The sequence below is a fragment of the Anopheles gambiae genome, chromosome X (genome assembly GCF_943734735.2).
Source record: "Anopheles gambiae chromosome X, idAnoGambNW_F1_1, whole genome shotgun sequence".
Classification (NCBI taxonomy): domain Eukaryota; kingdom Metazoa; phylum Arthropoda; class Insecta; order Diptera; family Culicidae; genus Anopheles; species Anopheles gambiae.
Genome location: NC_064600.1, coordinates 17,559,690 through 17,580,734, shown reverse-complemented (window position 1 = coordinate 17,580,734; position 21,045 = coordinate 17,559,690). Strand labels below are relative to the sequence as shown.

At 41.3% G+C, this 21,045-nt stretch overlaps 2 protein-coding genes and 1 long non-coding RNA gene across 4 annotated transcripts in view; 1 reads left to right on the top strand and 2 right to left on the bottom strand.

The window, feature by feature from the left end:
• Positions 1–340: 340 nt before the first annotated feature.
• Positions 341–21,045, top strand: part of LOC3292477 (reticulocyte-binding protein 2) — a 63,114-nt gene continuing 42,409 nt past the window's right edge. Inside the window, exons 1-2 of one of the 2 annotated variants that reach the window (XM_061649821.1) lie at positions 341–964; positions 1,032–1,255. In XM_061649821.1, the coding sequence (XP_061505805.1) occupies positions 542–964; positions 1,032–1,037 (429 nt within the window). In that variant the 5' untranslated portion in view covers positions 341–541 and the 3' untranslated portion in view covers positions 1,038–1,255. Of the gene's footprint in view, positions 965–1,031; positions 1,256–21,045 lie in introns of those variants that run through there. The other variant, XM_061649827.1, reaches the window with a different exon arrangement.
• Positions 12,636–13,795, bottom strand: LOC133393807 (uncharacterized). Its single transcript, XM_061660426.1, has 2 exons — positions 13,176–13,795; positions 12,636–13,108 (listed from the first exon to the last, which is right to left on the bottom strand). The coding sequence occupies exons 1-2, from the start codon at positions 13,596–13,598 to the stop codon at positions 13,103–13,105; spliced, it is 429 nt and encodes a 142-aa protein (XP_061516410.1). The 5' UTR covers positions 13,599–13,795; the 3' UTR covers positions 12,636–13,102.
• Positions 17,268–20,032, bottom strand: LOC133392016 (uncharacterized). Its single transcript, XR_009765421.1, has 3 exons — positions 18,274–20,032; positions 17,604–18,187; positions 17,268–17,492 (listed from the first exon to the last, which is right to left on the bottom strand). It is a non-coding gene; the product is annotated as an uncharacterized LOC133392016 (long non-coding RNA).

Genomic DNA, 21,045 nt, shown 5'->3' with positions numbered 1-21,045 from the left:
TACAAAGTACGTCAAAGGCTAACAAAATATTACTCGCCCCATCTCCAGCATGAGAAAATTAAATTCAATTAATAATCAAGACAGCACTCCACGGAAGGATGACATACGTATCAAAACACAGATTTTCTATGCAGATCATACACAAATTAAAACATTATTATCATTCTATTACACGATTTTACCTATACTGTCTTTTAACGAAACTAATGCTGAGAAACCCTGGGAAGTATCAAGAATGAGTCAGGCAATTAACTGCACACGGTTGGTCACTTACACTAAGAATACAATTACACAAACACATTGACATGTTTTGTGCATTAGAGGGCTATAAAAACCGATCGCTCATTACGCACGCACCCTTTCGTTGTTCAAATATTGTGAAGCTAGTAACATCTTCGTGGCGAGCGTTGTGCAAGTGTCTAATTGCAAGTCTAAGCTAGTGGAACTTTCCCTATCGAGCGCTACAATTCTTGTTTGTCGTCCAGTGACATTATCCGTGATCGGTTTCAAGTATTTCAGTGTGCAGAACAGCGGCTAAGCCATGGCTACCACCCCAGAGAAAAAGCTGAGTGCGTCGGAATTGGTCGACCTGGCCCCCTTGGCGACTGAGCCAGGGAATGATCTGATATCGACCGTACAGGAACGGGATGAGCAGAAGGCCGCTCAAGATCAGAGTGTCGAGAAGCCGGATGAGGATCAGTCGAAAATCGAGAAGGCTCTAGAAGATGCAATGAGCGACATTGTGGAGCGAGGTGAAAGTGAAGACATCAGTGGAAAGCCGATAGCTGAAAGTGACAACCTAGAAGCTTTGGAGGAAATCCCGCAAGAGGCAAACATCGTGGACGAGGATCACGTCGAGCAAGAGACCACTCACGACGAAGCTCACGATGAAGCTCACGATGAAGTCATCGTGGAGGCCTCGGAAGATGCAGCGGAAGGCGAAGATCGCTGTGCACGTGTGGAGGTCGGTGGGCAAGAAGCTAGTGTGGTTGTTGATGAGTTTGCTAATGTTATGTATTTTGCTTCCGTAGGTTTAAGCTGTTGAGCAGTGGAGCTGGCGATGAGCTGAGTTGGTGTGCCGATTCCTGCCAGCAGCGTGAAGAGTGAAGGGAGCGAATGAACTGGATAAAGTCCCGTGTGTTTCAATGATGTTTGATGTAGTCTTGCAATTTTCGATACATGGATAAAAAATGTGATGTACTTTCGGTCAAAGAAAATTATTGAATAAAATTGAAGCAAATATTTAGAAAAAAAATGCAACTTGTACTCATCATTCTACGTCATTCTTTCGAATCCATCCGCCTGTTGTGTTAGCAGTAGTTTTTGTCTGTTCTCTGTTGTTGTTTATTGTTGTACTCTTATACCGCTAGCAGGGCTAAAATCTCTTGAGTGATGAGAACATGTGTCATAAGCGATTATGTAACTTGACAAGTCATATATCGTTGAGAATATTTTCTTCCGTGGAATATTCGTGGAAATCCCGTTGGAGTTTTGTGGTGCAAAAAACGCATGCAAACATAATATTTCAAATCCTCGTGGCATAACCCCAAACATGCACTAGAGCTTAGATCTTGGAGCTTTGTATGTATCCGCTACTTTATTGACTGTGATGTTTGTTGCGTTATTTATCTACGGAGTTTATATATTAAAGGGACTTCCTTCTGCGGCCGCTCAGTCCGCTTACCGTTGAATCCGCCACTGCTATGTCAGCGACGTCATGTGAGTTAAGTATGTTTCATCTGCAGGTTACTTCCTTCCTGTTTTCTTCTTTTGCATTCAATTTACTTGCCTCTATTTGGCTGTATGTACCTTGCCGCAGCCTTGATCGCCGTCATTCTTTAGCAGTTGTAATACGACATACTTTACAGTGCGTGTAGCTTAGATGATCGCGATGCCAATTGAAGCTCAGGATGATGCGGCAAGCGTATCGTAATTCGGTCAGCTTCGTCTCTCTTCGTTGTGTTTGGTAAGCATTCGTTCCATTTCTTGCTCTCAGGTGCACGCAATTGCACCCATACTCACGCTAATCGGGAATGAGTATCTTATTGGCAGGCAAGCTCTCTGCTAGCTTGTCCATCAGCAAAACAGTGTCTGTGCAACGAAGCTCTCATTCTCCATGGTATTTCAGCCGAAGCCGTTTCTTGATCGTTTTGTGCACTACTGCCGGTTTCGGTAATCTGTGCATTCATATTAGTCCGAAGAAGTCTAAGTAGCTTCGCGAGCCGTTTAGTCATTAGAATGGATTGAGAAGCGCTTACGGAATGCTCGTTTCCAAACGAATAGATGATGATAAGTTGCACAGTTTGCAGGGAAACATGTTCGCTAAATAGCACATGCTGCCTATGCGTGTTGATAGAAAAGACATTCCGGTGAGGTATGGACGAGATCGACCCCTTTGTAGAGATTCCCGCTGTTGCAGCATCTGGACGATTCAAGATCCTCAGATGGACGATGTAGCAACGAATGATGATACTGCTCACCAGCTGTCACTGCTGGAGTTTATTCAGTACTTTTATATGAATCTTAACACTAACAGTTAATAATCTAACTGAAATATGTCAATTCAAGTAACCCATATGACGTGTGCATACATGCGCGTCTACACTACAATACTACGACACGTGGTTCAATCATACACTTTCCACACTCACGCCATAAATGCGCCAAAATTCGTTTCGTCAGTTTGCTATTTGTATGCATATAATAATGAGTGATTGTGTTATGTTTAGTTTAGTTTTGTACTACAATATACATTCGTACGAGGCGTGAAAGAATGCACAGCATTTTTACTTTTTTACATAAGTTGATAGATGGTAGGTTTTTGTTTTTGGAATAGAATGTACAGAAATGCACATTAACTTAATAATGCAGTGGAACCACTCAGAACGAGTACCCATCAGAACGAGATGTTTGCATAATGAGCAAATCTGAATGCTCAATAAATATCTCTCATTACGAGTAATATCTCGTATCATGACCAATAGCATTTGTGTTGCTGGTGCGTATGTTTGATGTCGATGTGAAATCAAAATCCCGATTGGTAAATATTGACCATTTATTTGATTTTAACCATCGCTCAAGTTTTATTTGCGCATTGTTAGTAGCCAAACGTTTAATAAAAAACTATTGTCAGGAGGAAAAGTGTCGTATAATACAGGCACAATTGTTTGGTTTATGTTGAGCTCTCTGGATGGTCTGGCTGGATCTACTTCTCCATGAAGGCAAGAGTTTGTCCTGCCGATGCGCTACCCTTGTTGAAATTTCATTTGATCACATATCTGGTGTTAAAGTGTGTGTTGGATTTATTGTCAACAAAACTATCTGAATCTTTGATGATCTTATTTATGCTGAAGAATGTTTACCATAATCAATTTTCAATTTCTGAAAAATGCTAGATTTTTTTTGAGACAAATAAAGATTTCATGCTAATGTCTAATAGTGGAACACACCGACAGAAATCATGTTTTTCTAAAATTAAAGAATAAACCAATCGACAACTTTTCCATGAAAAAGGAACAATTATAATAACAGGATAATAGTGAACAACAAATATTTTTCAAATAATTAGTATGTCAAAAAGATTTTCAGATGTTAATAAGCCCTTTTTATCAGCATATTTGCGATCCGAGAACCAATTGTTTCATTTTTCCTAAAAATCTTATGGAAAGAGCTTCCCGCATTACGAGTTTTTCTTACAACGAGTGAGCCACTAGAACGGATAAACCTGGTTATGAGGCGTTCCACTGTTGTAATGAAACTAAAAATAATGCTTATAAAAATAATTTTTATCTCTAGCATTTATATGTTTCTGTTTTTATTTAAATGACTATTATTGTCGTAGTTGTCAAAGTTTATGTTTTTTTTTCAATTTTGTTTTGGCGCAACAACCAACGCTGTTGAAGAATTGTCTGTACCACGTTATGGGTTTATCCAACATTGATTTATTGGTTAACCGTAGTAAGATAGTCAGTCCACGGACAATAAGGGTCACACGCGACGGGCATGATGTATCATGATCTCTCCATGGAGCCGGTCAGCTTATGTTTATTTACGGAAAATTGTTAGTCATTCCTAAAAAAACACAATACAAAAGACTCACCGGTCCGAATAGAATTGAACCTAACCACTTCTGTTTGAGATGCTCGTTTTGGGATATTTAATTTGAAAATAATTATTTTTCTTTTAAACCTGGAGTAACGGGAGAACCCTATTTTAACACTTTGACCGCCGGCCTGACGTCACAGTTTTTGAGTGAGCACGTAGCGCATGGCAAGAGAGCGATGAGAGCGACAGTTTCTCGTGTCATTGTTATCACTCTTTTGTTTCATTGCTATAAGCGGCGTAGCACATGTCGTTCTCGTTCTCTCTTTCCTGCCTCATTCGTTCTCAAGAGAATCACTGAGCGTCACATGCAAAGCTGAACGGTGAGCAAAACCGTCATGCGAATTTATATGAATTTTATATGACACGGCGCTTAAAGTGTTAAATAGCCCAATGGGGACGCCTGGTAGTTCACTCATTTTCGCAGTCATCGTTCGCTCATCGAGCACAACTGTCTAGCAGGGACGGACGATGCGATGGAATCTTTGCAACAACAAGTCATGGAATCCAGCTGGCTTTTAAAAGAAGACCAAATGTGTATCTTAATATTCCCTGACTGCATAATACAGTTTTATTTTAGTAAAGTAATTGTAGTTAGTTGCACTTCTCCAAATTCAAAACCTGTTGTGAGTATGAGGTGCTGTGTAAAACGTTTGGTATTTGATTGATTTGACCTTTGGAGCGTTATTGGCTAGTAAAGGGTTAAGTTTGGTAGATATTAGTGAATTCTTGATTTATATTTTATTTGAACCAGAGGGCCGTTTTGTTATAATTCTGTGTTTTCCTGTCACTTCACTGCCACGTTTATAACTGAATCTGGAATCAAGGTACAGTATTATATTGTAGATATTAGCTGGCATCGCGAAAGAAATGGTTTAAAATTAACAGTCGTTAAAATTAACCAAAGTCGTTTAAAATTGCTAGAATTCGGCATTACGAACTTGAGTTTATTTGTAAATTTTAACGACTGGTCCTATGCCGTCGTTAAACAAACGACTGTCAAGAGCGTATGCGATAAAAATTAACAGTCGTTTAATTATAGGGTAACTGTACCTATAGTGGTGGTAGTACCAATAGTGGTGGTATTGCACTAAAATGCGGCTCATACGGAAAATTACAAGTAATTAAGTTATTTACGTTAGTGTGAAATGTTCTTTAGCCTTTTACAAAGGGTTTAAAAGTTAAATGGGGCCATTCCGTTACTTAGTGACCGAAAAATCCATTATTTTGTGAAATGTGTCAACATTTTTTCCAAAATCCTTAGGATTTCATAACGAAACTCATTTTTCTGTTACCGTTCTAAATGACCACATAACCACGCAATTACTAGTTTTTCAACATAACTGTTATGAAATGTTATTGTTTTACTAAAATTATTTGCCTTTTGACCATATTTATGCATTTTAAGTGTTTTTTACCATAGTGCCATTATAGGTACACAAAACAGGCATGTTCCTATAGTGGTTATAGTTATAAAATCAATAAAAACAGGTCATTTTAGATTTATTCGAAGATAATTTTGACATGTCGTACTGTTTTCACTAAAATAAGCAACAGAAATGAGTTTTATGTAGGTAATTTACCAAAAACAGGCCAAAATTCGCTTATATGGCTGAATGAAAAATTGACTTCAAATCAAGCACACTCTTCCGGGTGTAGGTTGACGACAGGTGTGATGCAGTACTTTAGTCGATATTTTCATCAACCAAATATATACATTTTGTAGTGAACTTGTCATCACTTAGTGCCGTTCCTGACAAAAGACGGATTGTATTTGCACTTTTATATAAACTCACTTTATTTTTGCCACTTTACTTAAACTTAATAGCGTGGTTGGCTTCTAATTTTTTACGAACTAAATTTTGCGCGGCGGACTGGACTGCGTGATTTTACTGATACAACAACTCTCTTCTAGATACGCGCGAACTTTCTTTTATACGAAATAATTACATTGCGCTTATGGGCATATTTAACCTTTCCGCTCCGTTATGCATGATTACAATTTATTATCCTGCTCTATCTCCTGCATTATGCGTACGTGACTTTTTGCGTACATTAGGTAACATCGTCCTTTCATGTGTATTATCCTACTGCGCAATTGGATGAACTCTATTGAATTTTCCCTATTTATCTAGTTGGTTCGGATTAGAACATATTGCACTTTTATGTCTAATATTTGTGTGCATCTAATTACAGTAATTTATGTGCTGATAATGTTTAATCTAAAATTTTATACTTGTAAAAACTATTTCTTTTGAGTGTGTTGGTGAATACGATCACGCCACTTATCATGCTATTTCATTCTATCATTAGCTGTTTCATTCTAGCCTTAGTGCGGTTTGTGTCTAGGATGTAATGAATTTACTGCAGATAATTATAGCGGATGTTATACTAATAATTGTGTCTTTGCTATTCTAATCTAATTCTAATTGGCTAAGTCTAATAGTGTCGGGTGTCGAACCTATGCTACAATTTTTTTACGATCAAATTACGCAAGAAACCAATATTATGGCAGTAATCCTTGCTATTCATACGAAAACAGCTTCGAAACTAAGTTTCATTGATATTATACACCGTTTTTGATGCATCTTTGTTTACCACCACTATAGGAACATAATACGACGACTATAGGAACCATATCACCATTATAGGTACAACGAAGCAGTCACAAAAATATGTATTTTTTCGTAAATTTGATGTATATCATGATAAAAATGGTTGTGATTGCGAAGATAAAACATATTCCAATTGCTATGTGTTAAAATATTCAGAAATTGTCCTTCCTGACACCTTAAATCCATTAAAACACATCGGTACCACTACAAATTGCACCACTATTGGTACATTTACCCTACTGCTCGAATTGTTTCCCCGTGTTTGCTTATATGTGATATTGAGCAGACGTTAACTGTTTTGACGATCATTTATTTTAACAGGAAGGAACAACAACTCGGTTAAACCAATATGAACTTTAAACGACTGTTAAAATGTGTTCATTTATTCGCGAAGCCGGCTATTATTTGGAGAAACAATTTGTTGTAGTTGCGTTTGCGAGAAAGCGGTGTCCCTTAGAGTATGACTATGCGTTAAATTAATTTACTATTGGACGCAAAAGCTGTGTTACGGATCTGGGAGTGCTTATTGACGAAAAGTTGAGCTTCCACGACCAGCTAGAGCACGTTGTCACTAGAGGGTAACCAATTGATTGGCTTACTAAAACAAATAGCACGATACATCACTGACCCGGTCTGCATCAAGACGCTATACTGCGCTTTGGTGCGGCCAGTGCTAAAATACGGTTCGATAGTATGGTGGCCTACAGCGTGTAGAGTCGATCCAGCGCAAATTCACGCGGTTCGCTTTGCGCTCCTGGAGTGTCCAACAGGAGTATGAGAAACGCTGTGCGTTGCTTGGCATCGAGACATTTAAGCTTTTGTGTTCGGTTGACCGATAAAGCGTTGATGAAATGACGCGAACACAAACTACAATTTAAAACTTATATTATAATAAAATAATACATCCGTGCCGCGCTGACACACAACTGTTCGCCACCAAACCCAGATCGGAAGAGAGCGAGCAATTCCTTAATTTTAATTCTCCTAATCAGATTTCGCATTGTTGATTTTGATTATTGAATTTTGATGCGTCGGCCGTCTGAATGGTATCGGCGGCTGTCGCTAGCCGCGATCCAGGGGTGAGCAACAATACGGCCACAACAGAAGCAGTGGAACTGCAACGCTCAGAGGCTGTTTGTCGCGGGACTTCTTGACAATCGGATCGACTCGCCCGCGCTTCTTTCGAGGCTCAACATGTACGTCCCGCCGAGATCGCTCCAAGCAAGATCGCTACTCGACGTGGAGGAACGCCGCACTCGCTTTGGCTCCTCTGATCCGTTGATTCGTATGTGCCGTTAGTTTAATGTCATTTGTGATCGTCATCTACCTGACATGTGGCGCGCTGTTTTATTAAATTGTATTCGTGCCGTGTGATCTTCGTGTTAATACGTGTTAATTATTTTACTAAGACTAAACGGGAATAATCGATGACCGTAAGATGACTTTTATTTAATGAATATAAGCGAATTCGCTTCAAGTGGGCCACTCACGGTCCGTTGAATTTTAATAAATGAATAACAAATAACAAATTTCACAACTGTACAAACCGAAAATTGTTTGTGAATACACCTCAAAAACATAAACACCTTGTTCGCGGTCATACGTTAATATTTAAGTATCGTAGGCGTAATCGTCAGAATAAAACGGCATTCGTGCTCGAGAATCAGAACAGCGCACACCTTCCAATTCTTCGTAATTTCCGTTCCGAAAATTCCGCAACTTTAAACAACGATATTTCTAGAGCCAGTAGGAAACTGGAAGTTGTAAAAAGTTCCTTCTAATATTTCTTTCAAATCTATTTACTGTTCATCATGTGATAGAATATGCTCCAGTTGTCTTTGGGATTTGTTGCTAAAAACGGGTGATGGCTTTTCTGAAGAGAAGGAGTGGGAACGATGACTTACCATCCCATCATATGAGATACCAGCTCAATGGCCTTGACATACTTGATAACCGAAGAGTTGAAGCAAGTGTTGAGTCAAATAGCTCATTTGTATAAGTGAAGCGAAGCAGTCGTTCTGATTAAAGCGAGTGCGACGTAGTTCTGATTAAAGTGAGTGCGATGAGTGGTGTTTTTCAATTTTAATTGGATTGTAGAGGATGGGATGGTGGGGAGAGTGGCTGGTAGGTTAATTGTTAATAACTGTAAATGAAACTGTTTCGTAACGTATCCAAGCATTCTGACAATTTGGATTGATAGTTTGATTGGTAGTTCATTGGAAGGGAGTTTTTGTTTACGTACTCTAATGGTTACATACGAAGTAAACTGTGGATTGAACAGAGGATAAAGAAAAATAAAGCATGCAAAAATGGCTACCTTCCGTGTATTTGGCGCATGCAGCAGAATCACCCATAATTGCCAGCTACACCCCCGGTCGCGACAAAACCACGCACGCACCATCGGTACCGCCAAAGATCAAGCATCGGTTGATCACAGTTCCTGGAAAGGTTTACGGTTTTAAGCTGGCCACCGGAAAACAAGTGTCAATAGGCGGGACCACTGGGATCGCGAAACGATTTGGGGACAACCGGGAAACAGGAAATGAGTAGTAGAGAGATGGATGAAAATATGATCGGCAAAAAATGTGACTATACAAAGGATTGATGATAAGATTGATCCAAATCAGATTCGAACGGAAGGCGAAAGTCTTAACATCTTATTTCAGAACAGTCCGCCGAAGTCTCAAAAAAGGATCGAATCGCTTTCTGTCTGAATAACTCCCGAAAAAGCGAGGAGAACTAGCGTATAGGCTTGGAGAATTTCCACCGTTCTGGACGAGAGGAATCCAGAAAAGAGCTGGATCCTTCGAACATTTTAGATTCTTCATCCCCAAACGCACAAAACATAATACAATCACCGTCGTAACATAAATAGTACCACAACTGTAAATCTTAAACATTCAAAGTAGCACCTACGGGGTGCCTCAAGGTAGCAATTAGGCTGGAAATAGACGAACCGAGATCGTCGCGGTACCGCGAAATTCGCGCCTTGTTTATAACAGTTGTAGAACAGTTGGGCTGTCAAATCTTCCACGCCTCCGATCGCGCCTGCTGTTTTGCAGAGATATCCAACTTCAGTATTCCTGAAATTTCCCAACCACACTCAATTTTTTTCCTGAAATACCCAACCACACTCAACAACCACATTGACGCTCCCACTCTAATAGCTAGTATGAAGCATGTATATTTCCTGGCATTATTCCCAGCACATGTAATTTCAGCCGATGTGTATTCATCACGTTCTATGCTATATTTGAAGATTTCTTTCTACTAGAAGCCGATGTGTATATCGACGAGACAGAAAATATACCGACTTATGAGATTGGTGGGAATGCTAAGAACCAGAGGCAAACAGACAAATATCCACTCGGGAGTTACAAAAAGTGCTGAAGGAGTTGATTTGTTTGGAAAAGCAACTAAGGTGAGTACGATACAGGAGTTGAATCATGTTTGTACGCATTTCTTTGCGAAAATTGATGCTTTTTTGTGACATTTCGACAATACATTGCATGATCAGAATTTTGTTATTTTTCTATGCTTCTTTTTCATATGGTTTTGGTATTCGATTTAATCGGTATTTATTATGAAATCAGGTTGACTGTATTGACAATATCCATGCAACGGTCTTTTTCTTCAGCTAATCGTAATTGAAGACATGCTGGTTGGCCAGATCAAGTTCCGTCGCCTACAACAGACAATCAGGCGTATTTTTTATGATCAAGTCGCCTCGACGTTGAGATGATCAATTTTGTGTGTTCATTTATAGAATAGAGTAGAATACGTCTGAATTATTCGGAGGATCAAAGTCTAGGCTACACAGCAGGGGAAATAAAACTTCCATTGCAGTGTTTCATAGTAGTTTTATTTACAATGTAATATATCTTAAGTAATATACAGAGTCAAAAGCGGAAAAGTCCAGTTTGAAGTTTATTTTCTCGACTCGAATCGAAATATCCGAATAGCATACTCCTGCATGATAATGACTTCATATGCATTACTTCATTGCCGTCTCAAGAATATATCCATAGCAATAAGCTGTGATTTTGATAGTTTATTTACGTCTCACCTTTACCTATAAGATGGTAGAGAAATGGTTTTAACGAGTAGTCTTAACAGAGTTCTGTAGATAGTAGCTTTCAGTCTTAAAATCCCTGAACACAACTTCAGTCTATCCAAGCTCGCTTCATCCAAGACTTTATATGCATTTAATAAGATAAGATTGATATTGATGCCTTAGTCTTACAAAACACAAGTCTTTTACCGTGCTTAAGAATACGTTTACAGGATGATTCAAGATAGCCATTGAAACTCCAATTTAAGTTTTAATAGACAGTCTTATCAGTGTCATAGTTTCAAATAACAAGTCTTTAAACGTGTTTAAGAATACGTTAACAGGTGGATTAACATTAGGTTTACGGACTCCGTCAATTGAACGGAATTTAAACTTTGAAGTGAAATACTAAAAATATCTTTTGTTTAATTTTCATTGTTACTTTTCATAAATTTATCATTACATACTATGAGTTTGTATGAGTTGTAAGCCGGTCTCGTAGTACAGTCGTCAACTCGTACGACTTAACAACATGCCCGTCATGGGTTCAATCCCCAAATAGACCGCGCCGCCATACGTAGGACTGACTATCCTGCAATGGGGGGAATCAATTAGTCACTGAAAGCCAAGCCCACAAGTGGGTACAGGCAGGCCTTGACCGACATCGGTTGTTGAGCCAAAGAAGAAGAAGAAGACTATGAGTTTGTAGCATACGTATTATTTTGATAACTTTGATAGATATTCAGATATATTTATGGTATACCTATCTCTATGGAACCCGTCAAATTGACTGGTGGGTTGATTAGATTTAGTTTGTTTAGTTAAGTTGTAACATTTTTCAACAAAAGTAAATTTAGGAATGAAAGAGAATTTTAAACCACTTATTATCATAAACAAACACATATAAATGATTTAAATAAAGTGACCTCAATCGGTATTGCTGATCAACTTATTCTTCGTGTGTTTCGGAACTCCCGCAGACATCGGTCAAAATATGGCAAGGAAAATATATCGGTTCAGCGGTTCATCCTGAGCTTCAAATGACATCGCGATCATCCAAGTGTAGCGCCTGATAGTTAGGCAATTAGTATAATACTAGGAATAATCAATTATAGTAAGCAATTATGGTAGCGATCGTTTATGGTATGATAGGAAGGATAGGAAGGATAGGAATAATTATAGCAAGTAAATTACATAAAAATGCATTAGCTAGATAAGGACAGAATATAGGGCATATGATAGAATAGGATAGGGAGATAAGCTAATAGCCACATAAGATATGTTTAAGATAAATACTTTTAGCCAATAGAAAAAAACGCAGGGTAAATTGTGGCACGAAAAGGAGCAGTATAAATAAGGGTTAGGAATAGGAATTAGGTCATTAAGGAAACTGTATACTTAGAGGAAACGCTGCCCGAAAAATATAGAAGTAAAAAGTATTCCTAAATCGGTGTAGTTATTTCAAGTTAAATGGAAAGAAACCTTTGTCCACCACACAAGCTACACCCACTGTAAAGTATGTCGTATTACAACTGCTGAAGAATGACGGCGATCTAGGCTGCGGCAAGGTACATACAGCCAAATAGAGGCAAGTAAATTGGATGCAAAAGAAGAAAACAGGAAGGAAGTAACCTGCAGATGAAACATACTTAACTCACATGACGTCGCTGACATAGCAGTGGCGGATTCAACGGTAAGCGGACTGAGCGGCCGCAGAAGGAAGTCCCTTTAATATATAAACTCCGTAGATAAATAACGCAACAAACATCACAGTCAATAAAGTAGCGGATAAATACAAAGCTCCAGGATCTAAGCTCTAGTGCATGTTTGGGGTTATGCCACGAGGATTTGAAATATTATGTTTGCATGCGTTTTTTGCACCACAAAACTCCAACGGGATTTCCACGAATATTCCACGGAAGAAAATATTCTCAACGATATATGACTTGTCAAGTTACATAATCGCTTATGACACATGTTCTCATCACTCAAGAGATTTTAGCCCTGCTAGCGGTATAAGAGTACAACAATAGACAACAACAGAGAATAGAAAAAAACTACTGCTAACACAACAGGCGGACGGATTCGAAAGAATGACTGAGTACAAGTTGCATTTTTTTTTCTAAATATTTGCTTCAATTTTATTCAATAATTATCTTTGACCGAAAGTACATCACATTTTTTATCCATGTATCGAAAATTGCAAGACTACATCCAACATCATTGAAACACACAGGACTTTATCCAGTACATTCGCTCCCTTCACTCCCTCTGCTGCTGCTGGCAGGAATCGACACACCAACTCAGCTCATCGCCAGCTCCACTGCTCAACAGCTTAAACCTACGGAAGCAAAATACATAACATTAGCAAACTCATCAACAACCACACTAGCTTCTTGCCCACCGACCTCCACACGTGCACAGCGATCTTCGCCTTCCGCTGCATCTTCCGAGGCCTCCACGATGACTTCATCGTGAGCTTCATCGTGAGCTTCGTCGTGAGTGGTCTCTTGCTCGACGTGATCCTCGTCCACGATGTTTGCCTCTTGCGGGATTTCCTCCAAAGCTTCTAGGTTGTCACTTTCAGCTATCGGCTTTCCACTGATGTATTCACTTTCACCTCGCTCCACAATGTCGCTCATTGCATCTTCTAGAGCCTTCTCGATTTTCGACTGATCCTCATCCGGCTTCTCGACACTCTGATCTTGAGCGGCCTTCTGCTCATCCCGTTCCTGTACGGTCGATATCAGATCATTCCCTGGCTCAGTCGCCAAGGGGGCCAGGTCGACCAATTCCGACGCACTCAGCTTTTTCTCTGGGGTGGTAGCCATGGCTTAGCCGCTGTTCTGCACACTGAAATACTTGAAACCGCTCACGGATAATGTCACTGGACGACAAACAAGAATTGTAGCGCTCGATAGGGAAAATTCCACTAGCTTAGACTTGCACTTAGAGACTTGCACAACGCTCGCCACGAAGATGTTACTAGCTTCACAATATTTGAACAACGAAAGGGTGCGTGCGCAATGAGCGATCGGCTTTTATAGCCCTCTAATGCACAAAACATGTCAATGTGTTTGTGTAATTGTATTCTTAGTGTAAGTGACCAACCGTGTGCAGTTAATTGCCTGACTCATTCTTGATACTTCCCAGGGTTTCTCAGCATTAGCTTCGTTAAAAGACAGGATAGGTAAAATCGTGTAATAGAATGATAATAATGTTTTAATTTGTGTATGATCTGCATGGAAAATCTGTGTTTTGATACGTATGTCATCCTTCCGTGGAGTGTTGTCTTGGTTATTAGTTGAATTTAACTTTATCATGGTCGAAATGGGACCGTTTAGAGTGATATTCTGTTCGTATTTGATTTACTTTATATACCTTGCGCTAGAAAGCCCTGCCCAGAGCACAGTTTCGTTCGGTACGTGCCTATATGATCACAAACATCGTTCGCTCATTGTACGCAAGTGTTCGCGTAGAGAAGATGGTGCGATGAGTAATCCTTCGCCACAACAGCGCCACTTCGCTGTACAGGATTTGCTATCGCTTCAATAATTTCCGTAACAATATAAAAGGACACATATCGTTTCAATGCAAATTACAGACAGCTTCAAACTCCTTTCATTCATCAAGTTTTAATTTAATTTCTTCATAACCATTCCCTAGCCAAGCCGCTTTTAAATTTAACATATGGGCCATGCACTATTACATTCACTTCACATTACATGTGTGTGATCTCCAGTAGGCTCTGATGTCTCGATGCATTAGCATTTTCTGTCGCATTATCTGGTAAGTTCTTAACCAGAGGCATTCTTGCAATGTAGTTTCAAACCGACACCAATTATACGTGACCAAAGAGTACTTGTTCTTTATTCAGGAAGGACGGCTTTGCCGTATGCTTGCCAAAGAGTGCTTAATTCGAGGCAAAACAGTATTTATTCACCTGAAAGATGCACAAATCCCCAGACTAGAAAACGCTCAAAAGAGCAATCAGCAAAGCAATAAAATTGATTATTACATTTTCTTAATGCTCACCAAAGCAAAGATCTATGATCGTTTTTGCGTTGATGTTGAGAAGCATTTCCAGGTGTAGATGACCATTGCCTACCCCATCTGAAGGCATTGTAAGAAACCCAAAATATTTGCTTTTCTGCTCCTTTTTGTTGGGATTTAATGAGCTAAGCGTGAGCATAGTTTGCCATCCGTGGGGTGTCACGCTGAAGTCATCCACAAATGATGCACAAAAGTATCCACAAATATCAAAAGAGATGTATGTTTCCACGGCAAACTGCTCCCCGGTAGCTTTAATGCTTTCTGCCGACACTCCAAGAAAGCAGGCTTATGGGTTGCTTTATGGCTCTTTGTGAACACTCTCAAACGCTCTACACTCGAGAAATCCTTGGAGAAAAAACGTACGCTATGAATCGAATGTATCGTATGTACAATTTGCGAACAAATTGTTGCACAAATAAATATCTGAATTGGTATTCCAGTAACGACAAAAACGTTAATGATAAAAATTGTAAAACAGAATGGATCTACTCTTCCCTTGAAGTTAATAAAATATCGCTTTCGCAAGGTTATCTTTTAGACGCTGGAATCAATCATCCAAGATGTTTACATTAACTCTGCCAACGCACCATCGTAGCTGCTTCCATCCTCAATAAGACGGGATGGGAAAGTCTTGGTTCACAAGGGTGTGAGAACGTCATCATAAAATTCTGCTTTGTGGTGAATATTGTAAATCTAAAGCAACAGTTTTATTGCAAAAAGAGATGGTCTTGTCCCCACTGTACGCATTGAAGCTGCTCCCAATAAAGCGAACGCATAGAAGCAACGATCGATTTTCGCTGTTTGTCACGGATTGAAGCCTTGCGATCTTCGTCCATCCATAGACCGGGTATCGATCACATCGATACGGCTCCAGACACGGTGAGCTGTACGATACCAGTCATGTCAGACCGCCGGAACGGTGTCCGATGATTTATGGCCCCCGCGCTGGTCTTGCGTTTGCAAGATATTCCAGACGGAGCAAAAATTATATGATCCATCCCAAGAGCATGGCCAACAGCTCAATGGAACAATAGCTGACAAACAATAAAGGAGTGTAGTAGTAGCACAGCGAAGTTAGGGTTAAGAAGTCACTCCGGGATGGGGCATTAGACTTTTGAGATTGCAGTGGACGCAATTGCGTTCGAACATTACCTAGTCACATAAACAGATGCACAACTGGACACTCTAACCGGATGACGTGTGCATGAATGTGCATGTGAGCACTTCAAAACACTTTCGATGCGTACCTTCTTGCGCTAGAGCGTGGCTCGCATTCTCTCTTTGACCGTGCTACTGATCCTTCTTCTTATTGTCACCAATCAATCAGTGCCTTGTTAGATTTTCTTTTATTTTCCTGTGAAGTATTTTTCAGTAGTAGTATGCGAAAGCAATGGCAGGCAAGTAGCATTAATAGAAAGGCTAACGCGAGAATGGTCGACCGAGCATTGCGGGGATTATGTTTTTGCTTCTCACACACGTGCTACCAGCTCGTTGAGCGGTCGTCTCGTTCACACGCTTCGAAAGTCGGTGCAACGTCCGAACCGGCGCCATAAGGACTCCACGTAGACAAGTTGTCTAGGGCAGACAGGTGGTAATACGCATCTTGTCACAGGCCACGAGCTTCTTTTGAGACATGTCCGTCCTTAACCGCCAAACGGTATACGGCCTACTTACATGTAAATGACTAACAACTACATTATAGAGGAATGCTTCATTAATGAGTTGCTGAATTCAATTTTAATATTTGATAAACTAAGCTTCAAAGCTTATTTGCACGAATTTAGAAACCTCAATAACCGAGAGTTTGGGGTTATAGTTCCTCTTGTCCACTTTTACCAACGATGAGCAGTATTGTATCAAAATGTACGAATATAGGACAATTTTGAATAGAAATCACTATTCAAATTTAAATTTTAAGAATTTAAATTTACAACAAATATGCTCGACCACGGCAATATGCCGGAAGAAACTCTCCAAAGCATCGGGGCCGAGCAAAATAGACCGAGCAAAATAGACAAAAGTAAATGATAAAACAGCTGGGACTTAATCTCTTTACTGCAAACGAACACGGTGGAAGACGAAAAAGCAAGCAAGAAAGAGAGCGAATGTGGGACTAAACGAGGAAGAGAAAGTGATCGTTTGGAAGACAGCATGTTCTTGGACGCTTGGTTCCATTCTACTGATTCTTCGGCCCACTCCATCACCCTCTTTCATACTTCCTTCGCAGCATCATTCGCCGGGGACTTTCAAAGGTGCTTGCGATGCGACGCAAACCGGGGCCATGTCATAAACCGTCCGTCTGCGTCGGACGGCACAAACGGCGGCGATCGCGGTGCCCAATCGACGAATGAAGATCACATATCTTCATCTGTCGTGTTATTTTACGAGGCTTTATGGCATTCGTCTCTCGTGCGGCTCGAGATAACTGTGAGCATTATGTGAGAACAGTTGACAGTTGACAGCTGACGACAGAGTGTGTTTTCTCACTGTGCTCCGCGTAAATCCGTGAATTATTTTGTCGTTTCGGCCTTATTTTCGTCAAACTGCCGCTTAGCTGTGACTTAAGCTGTCTCTGGTAGTCCTGCCTTCAATCGTTCGTCACAACCATTCCTGACTTTGCTGTATTTCCTGCGTTTGTTCCTGAGTCCTGTGGCATCTATCTGCAACGGCAACTAAAATGGAGGGAGTTTGTTGTGACTGCTCTGTGCCACTTGAATCGCTTGAGTGTGGTATTATGTGCTCGTTCTGTGATGCTGTATATCACTCAGCGTGCACTAAATTACCTTTCACTGTGATCGAAGAGGTAAAACGGACGGCATCTCTTCATTGGAGCTGTGTAGGGTGTTCGAATGCTCTTGGCAACCCACATAGTAAAGCAGTCAAAACAACGGGTATGCAGGTCGGCTTCCAGGCGGCTCTTACTGCCGCTGTCGAGGTGATGAAAGCTGCTTTAGTCCCGCCTGTGATGCACGAAATCCGTGAGGGCTTTGCCAGTTTTGCCGCGGCTCACCAAGCTCCTAGCGAACACTTCAACGTACCGCCCCCAGATGCCCTCCCGAGTGGAAAGCGTAGAAGGTTGTTCCGTGACGTTGTTGCATCCACGGAAGCCATTGTTGTTGACAATGCTCCACTATACCCTGTAAATACAGACACCGACAATACTCACCAAAGAAATCGCCCTTCACTACCACCAATAATAACAGGAACCGATACCACCACCACGTCGATCCCAACCGTGTCACAACTACCACGAACAAACTATATGTGGCTACATCTATCTAGGTTAGCCAAAACCGTCACTGTTGACCAGGTAGTGTCGATGGTAAAATCACAGTTGGACACCACGGACGTCATCGCTTTTAGTTTGCTGAAAGCGGGAACAACCATTAGCTCAGTTAGTTCACTAACTTTTAAGGTTAGAATTATCGCTGCTCTTCGGGATAAAGCACTTACCGCAGGATCTTGGCCGGTCGGGCTCGGTGTGCGTGAGTTTATCTCACTCCCGCAAAGGCCGTCTCACCATCGTCCTGATCTTACCAACACAAACACACCTATACCTGTTCGACATAGCCCGATGCACCCTGTACAATTATCACCCGATATGAATTGTACCTTAATATCGCCTGCTCCACCAAAAACAACTACAGCCACACCAAACACCGTTAAAATGCACCAAACTACTATTCAACACTTTTTTCTTAAGTAATAATCACACAACTGTTTCCTCAAAAGGCACTGTGCCACTGAATCTGACTAGTCATTTGTTTACACGAAATAACAACACGTCAACGACACGATCTCTCACCGATGACCTTGCACCAACTTACACACGCATACCACTCAATGTCCGTTCCACGTCTACAACTGTATACTATCAGAATGTGCGAGGTTTACGATCCAAAGCTGATGAGTTCCGTTTAACTGTGTTAGAAGCGGACTATGATGTTGTGGTACTCACTGAGACTTGGCTCGATCCCAGCCTTCCCACAGCTCTCCTATTTGGCGATGCGCACTGTGTCAATCGTTGCGATAGAAATGCCGCAAACAGCTCTCTATCTCGAGGCGGTGGAGTACTAATTGCGGTGAGTTCCGCTCTCCGCTCTCATGCGCTTCCAGTGCTTGCGCAAACACTTGAAATCGCTTGCATCTGCATTCAGCTCCCGACGTACCGATTATTCATTGCTGCTGCCTACCTTCCTCCCAACCATAGCACGGATGAAGGAAAAATAAATGCATTACTGGACACCGTCAACAGCATTTGCGACACACTAGGTCCAAACGACAGATTCGTGCTCGTGGGAGACTTTAACCAACCCGCTCTTTCCTGGTCGCCTGCGCAATCGAATCATGAAACCCCTTTTGTGTTTTTTGAACCTCATACTAGTTCAGTTCGTAGCGCCCAATTCGTCGATGGACTGCACCAGAATGCGCTTTACCAACTTAATAACAACACTAACTCTATGGGGCGCATTTTAGACCTTGCATACGGGAATTGGTCAAGTGCAGCAACTTCTTCGCTCATACGCGTCAGCGAGCACCCGCTGCTGCCAATAGACTGCTATCACCCACCGCTCGAATTTGATTTGGAAATCACAGCATCGTCTATGAATCACGCTACCACTGTTACGGAAATAAAGCTCAATTACGCACGTGCTGACCTTACTAAACTCAAGAGACTGATCTGCTCCTTCAACCAATCCTTTGAATGCTCAAACTATACATCCATTGACCATGCCACGAACGATTTCTCAGAGTTTATGCGGGCCGCATTGCGTGAATGTGCTCCTATTAAAAAGCCCCATCGCGGACCGCCGTGGGGTGACCGCACATTACATGCCCTAAAAAAAGCAAAGCGAGCCGCTTATGACAATTTACGCGCTAATCGATCCACACCGTGTCGGCTTTACTACAATGGTGCTCATGCACTTTATCGACGTTATAATAGAGTCTGCTATCGTCGATATATACGCCAGACTGAACGAAGCTTGCGAAAGTACCCTCGCCGCTTTTGGAGCTTTGCCGACAACATGCGCAAGTCAACTGGCCTCCCCGGGACTATTCGGTATAAGGACAATTGTGCACACTCGCCATTAGATATTTGTGAACTGTTCGCCACGCGTTTCGAGGATAGCTTCATCTCTAACATCACACCTCCGGAGGCTGTTGCTTCCGCGCTCGTGAACACTCCGGCAGATGCAATTCATGTCACGCTACCTATCGTCTCCGAGACCCTGGTTACCCAAAAAATCGAGCGTCTAAAGTCGTCATACTCCGAGGGGCCAGATGGTATCCCAGCGACAATTCTCAAGCGTTGTGCCGTATCGGTAGCTCCTGTTTTAACTAAGATTTTTAACGAATCTCTGCGCACAGGAACCTTTCCATCACTGTGGAAGGTCTCTTGGCTAACACCCATCCACAAAAAGGGCAGCAAAAACGAAGCAGTGAACTATCGAGGAATTACCTCTTTAGCTGCCTGCGCCAAAGTGTTCGAGCTAATCATCTATGAACCATTAATGGCATCTGCCGGCAAATACATCAGCACTAACCAACATGGATTCATGCCTAAGAGATCAACTACGACAAATCTAATGCAATTCGTTAGCGGCTGTTATAAGTCCATTGATGATGGTATGCAGGTTGATGCCATTTACACGGACATTAAGGCGGCTTTTGACAGTGTGTCCCACAACATTCTTCTGGCAAAACTTGATAGACTTGGATTATCACCACCCCTGGTAAAGTGGATGAAATCGTATTTATGTGGTCGTTCATATGCAGTTAGAATGGGCTCCCACCAATCTAGATCTATCGGTGCCTCTTCCGGCGTACCCCAGGGCAGCAACCTGGGGCCTCTGTTGTTTCTGCTCTACATAAGCGACTTGTGCACGGCACTCCCGGATAATAGTTGCCTACTCTACGCAGATGATGCTAAAATCTATCGTGAAATCCGTGAGCCCGAGGACCATCTTCAACTTCAAGCCACTTTGACTGAATTTGTCTCCTGGTGCAAGCGTAATGCACTAAGCGTCTGTATCGATAAATGCGCCATAATCTCATTCAGCCGTTCAAGAGCTCCAGCGCTGTTTAATTATACACTTGATGGTCAGAACCTCGAAAGAGTGAACTGTGTAAAGGATCTAGGAGTCCTCCTAGATGCTAAACTCTCCTTCGAAGAACAGATAGACCAAGTAGTCGCTAGTGGCAATCGTCTACTTGGCTTGGTCA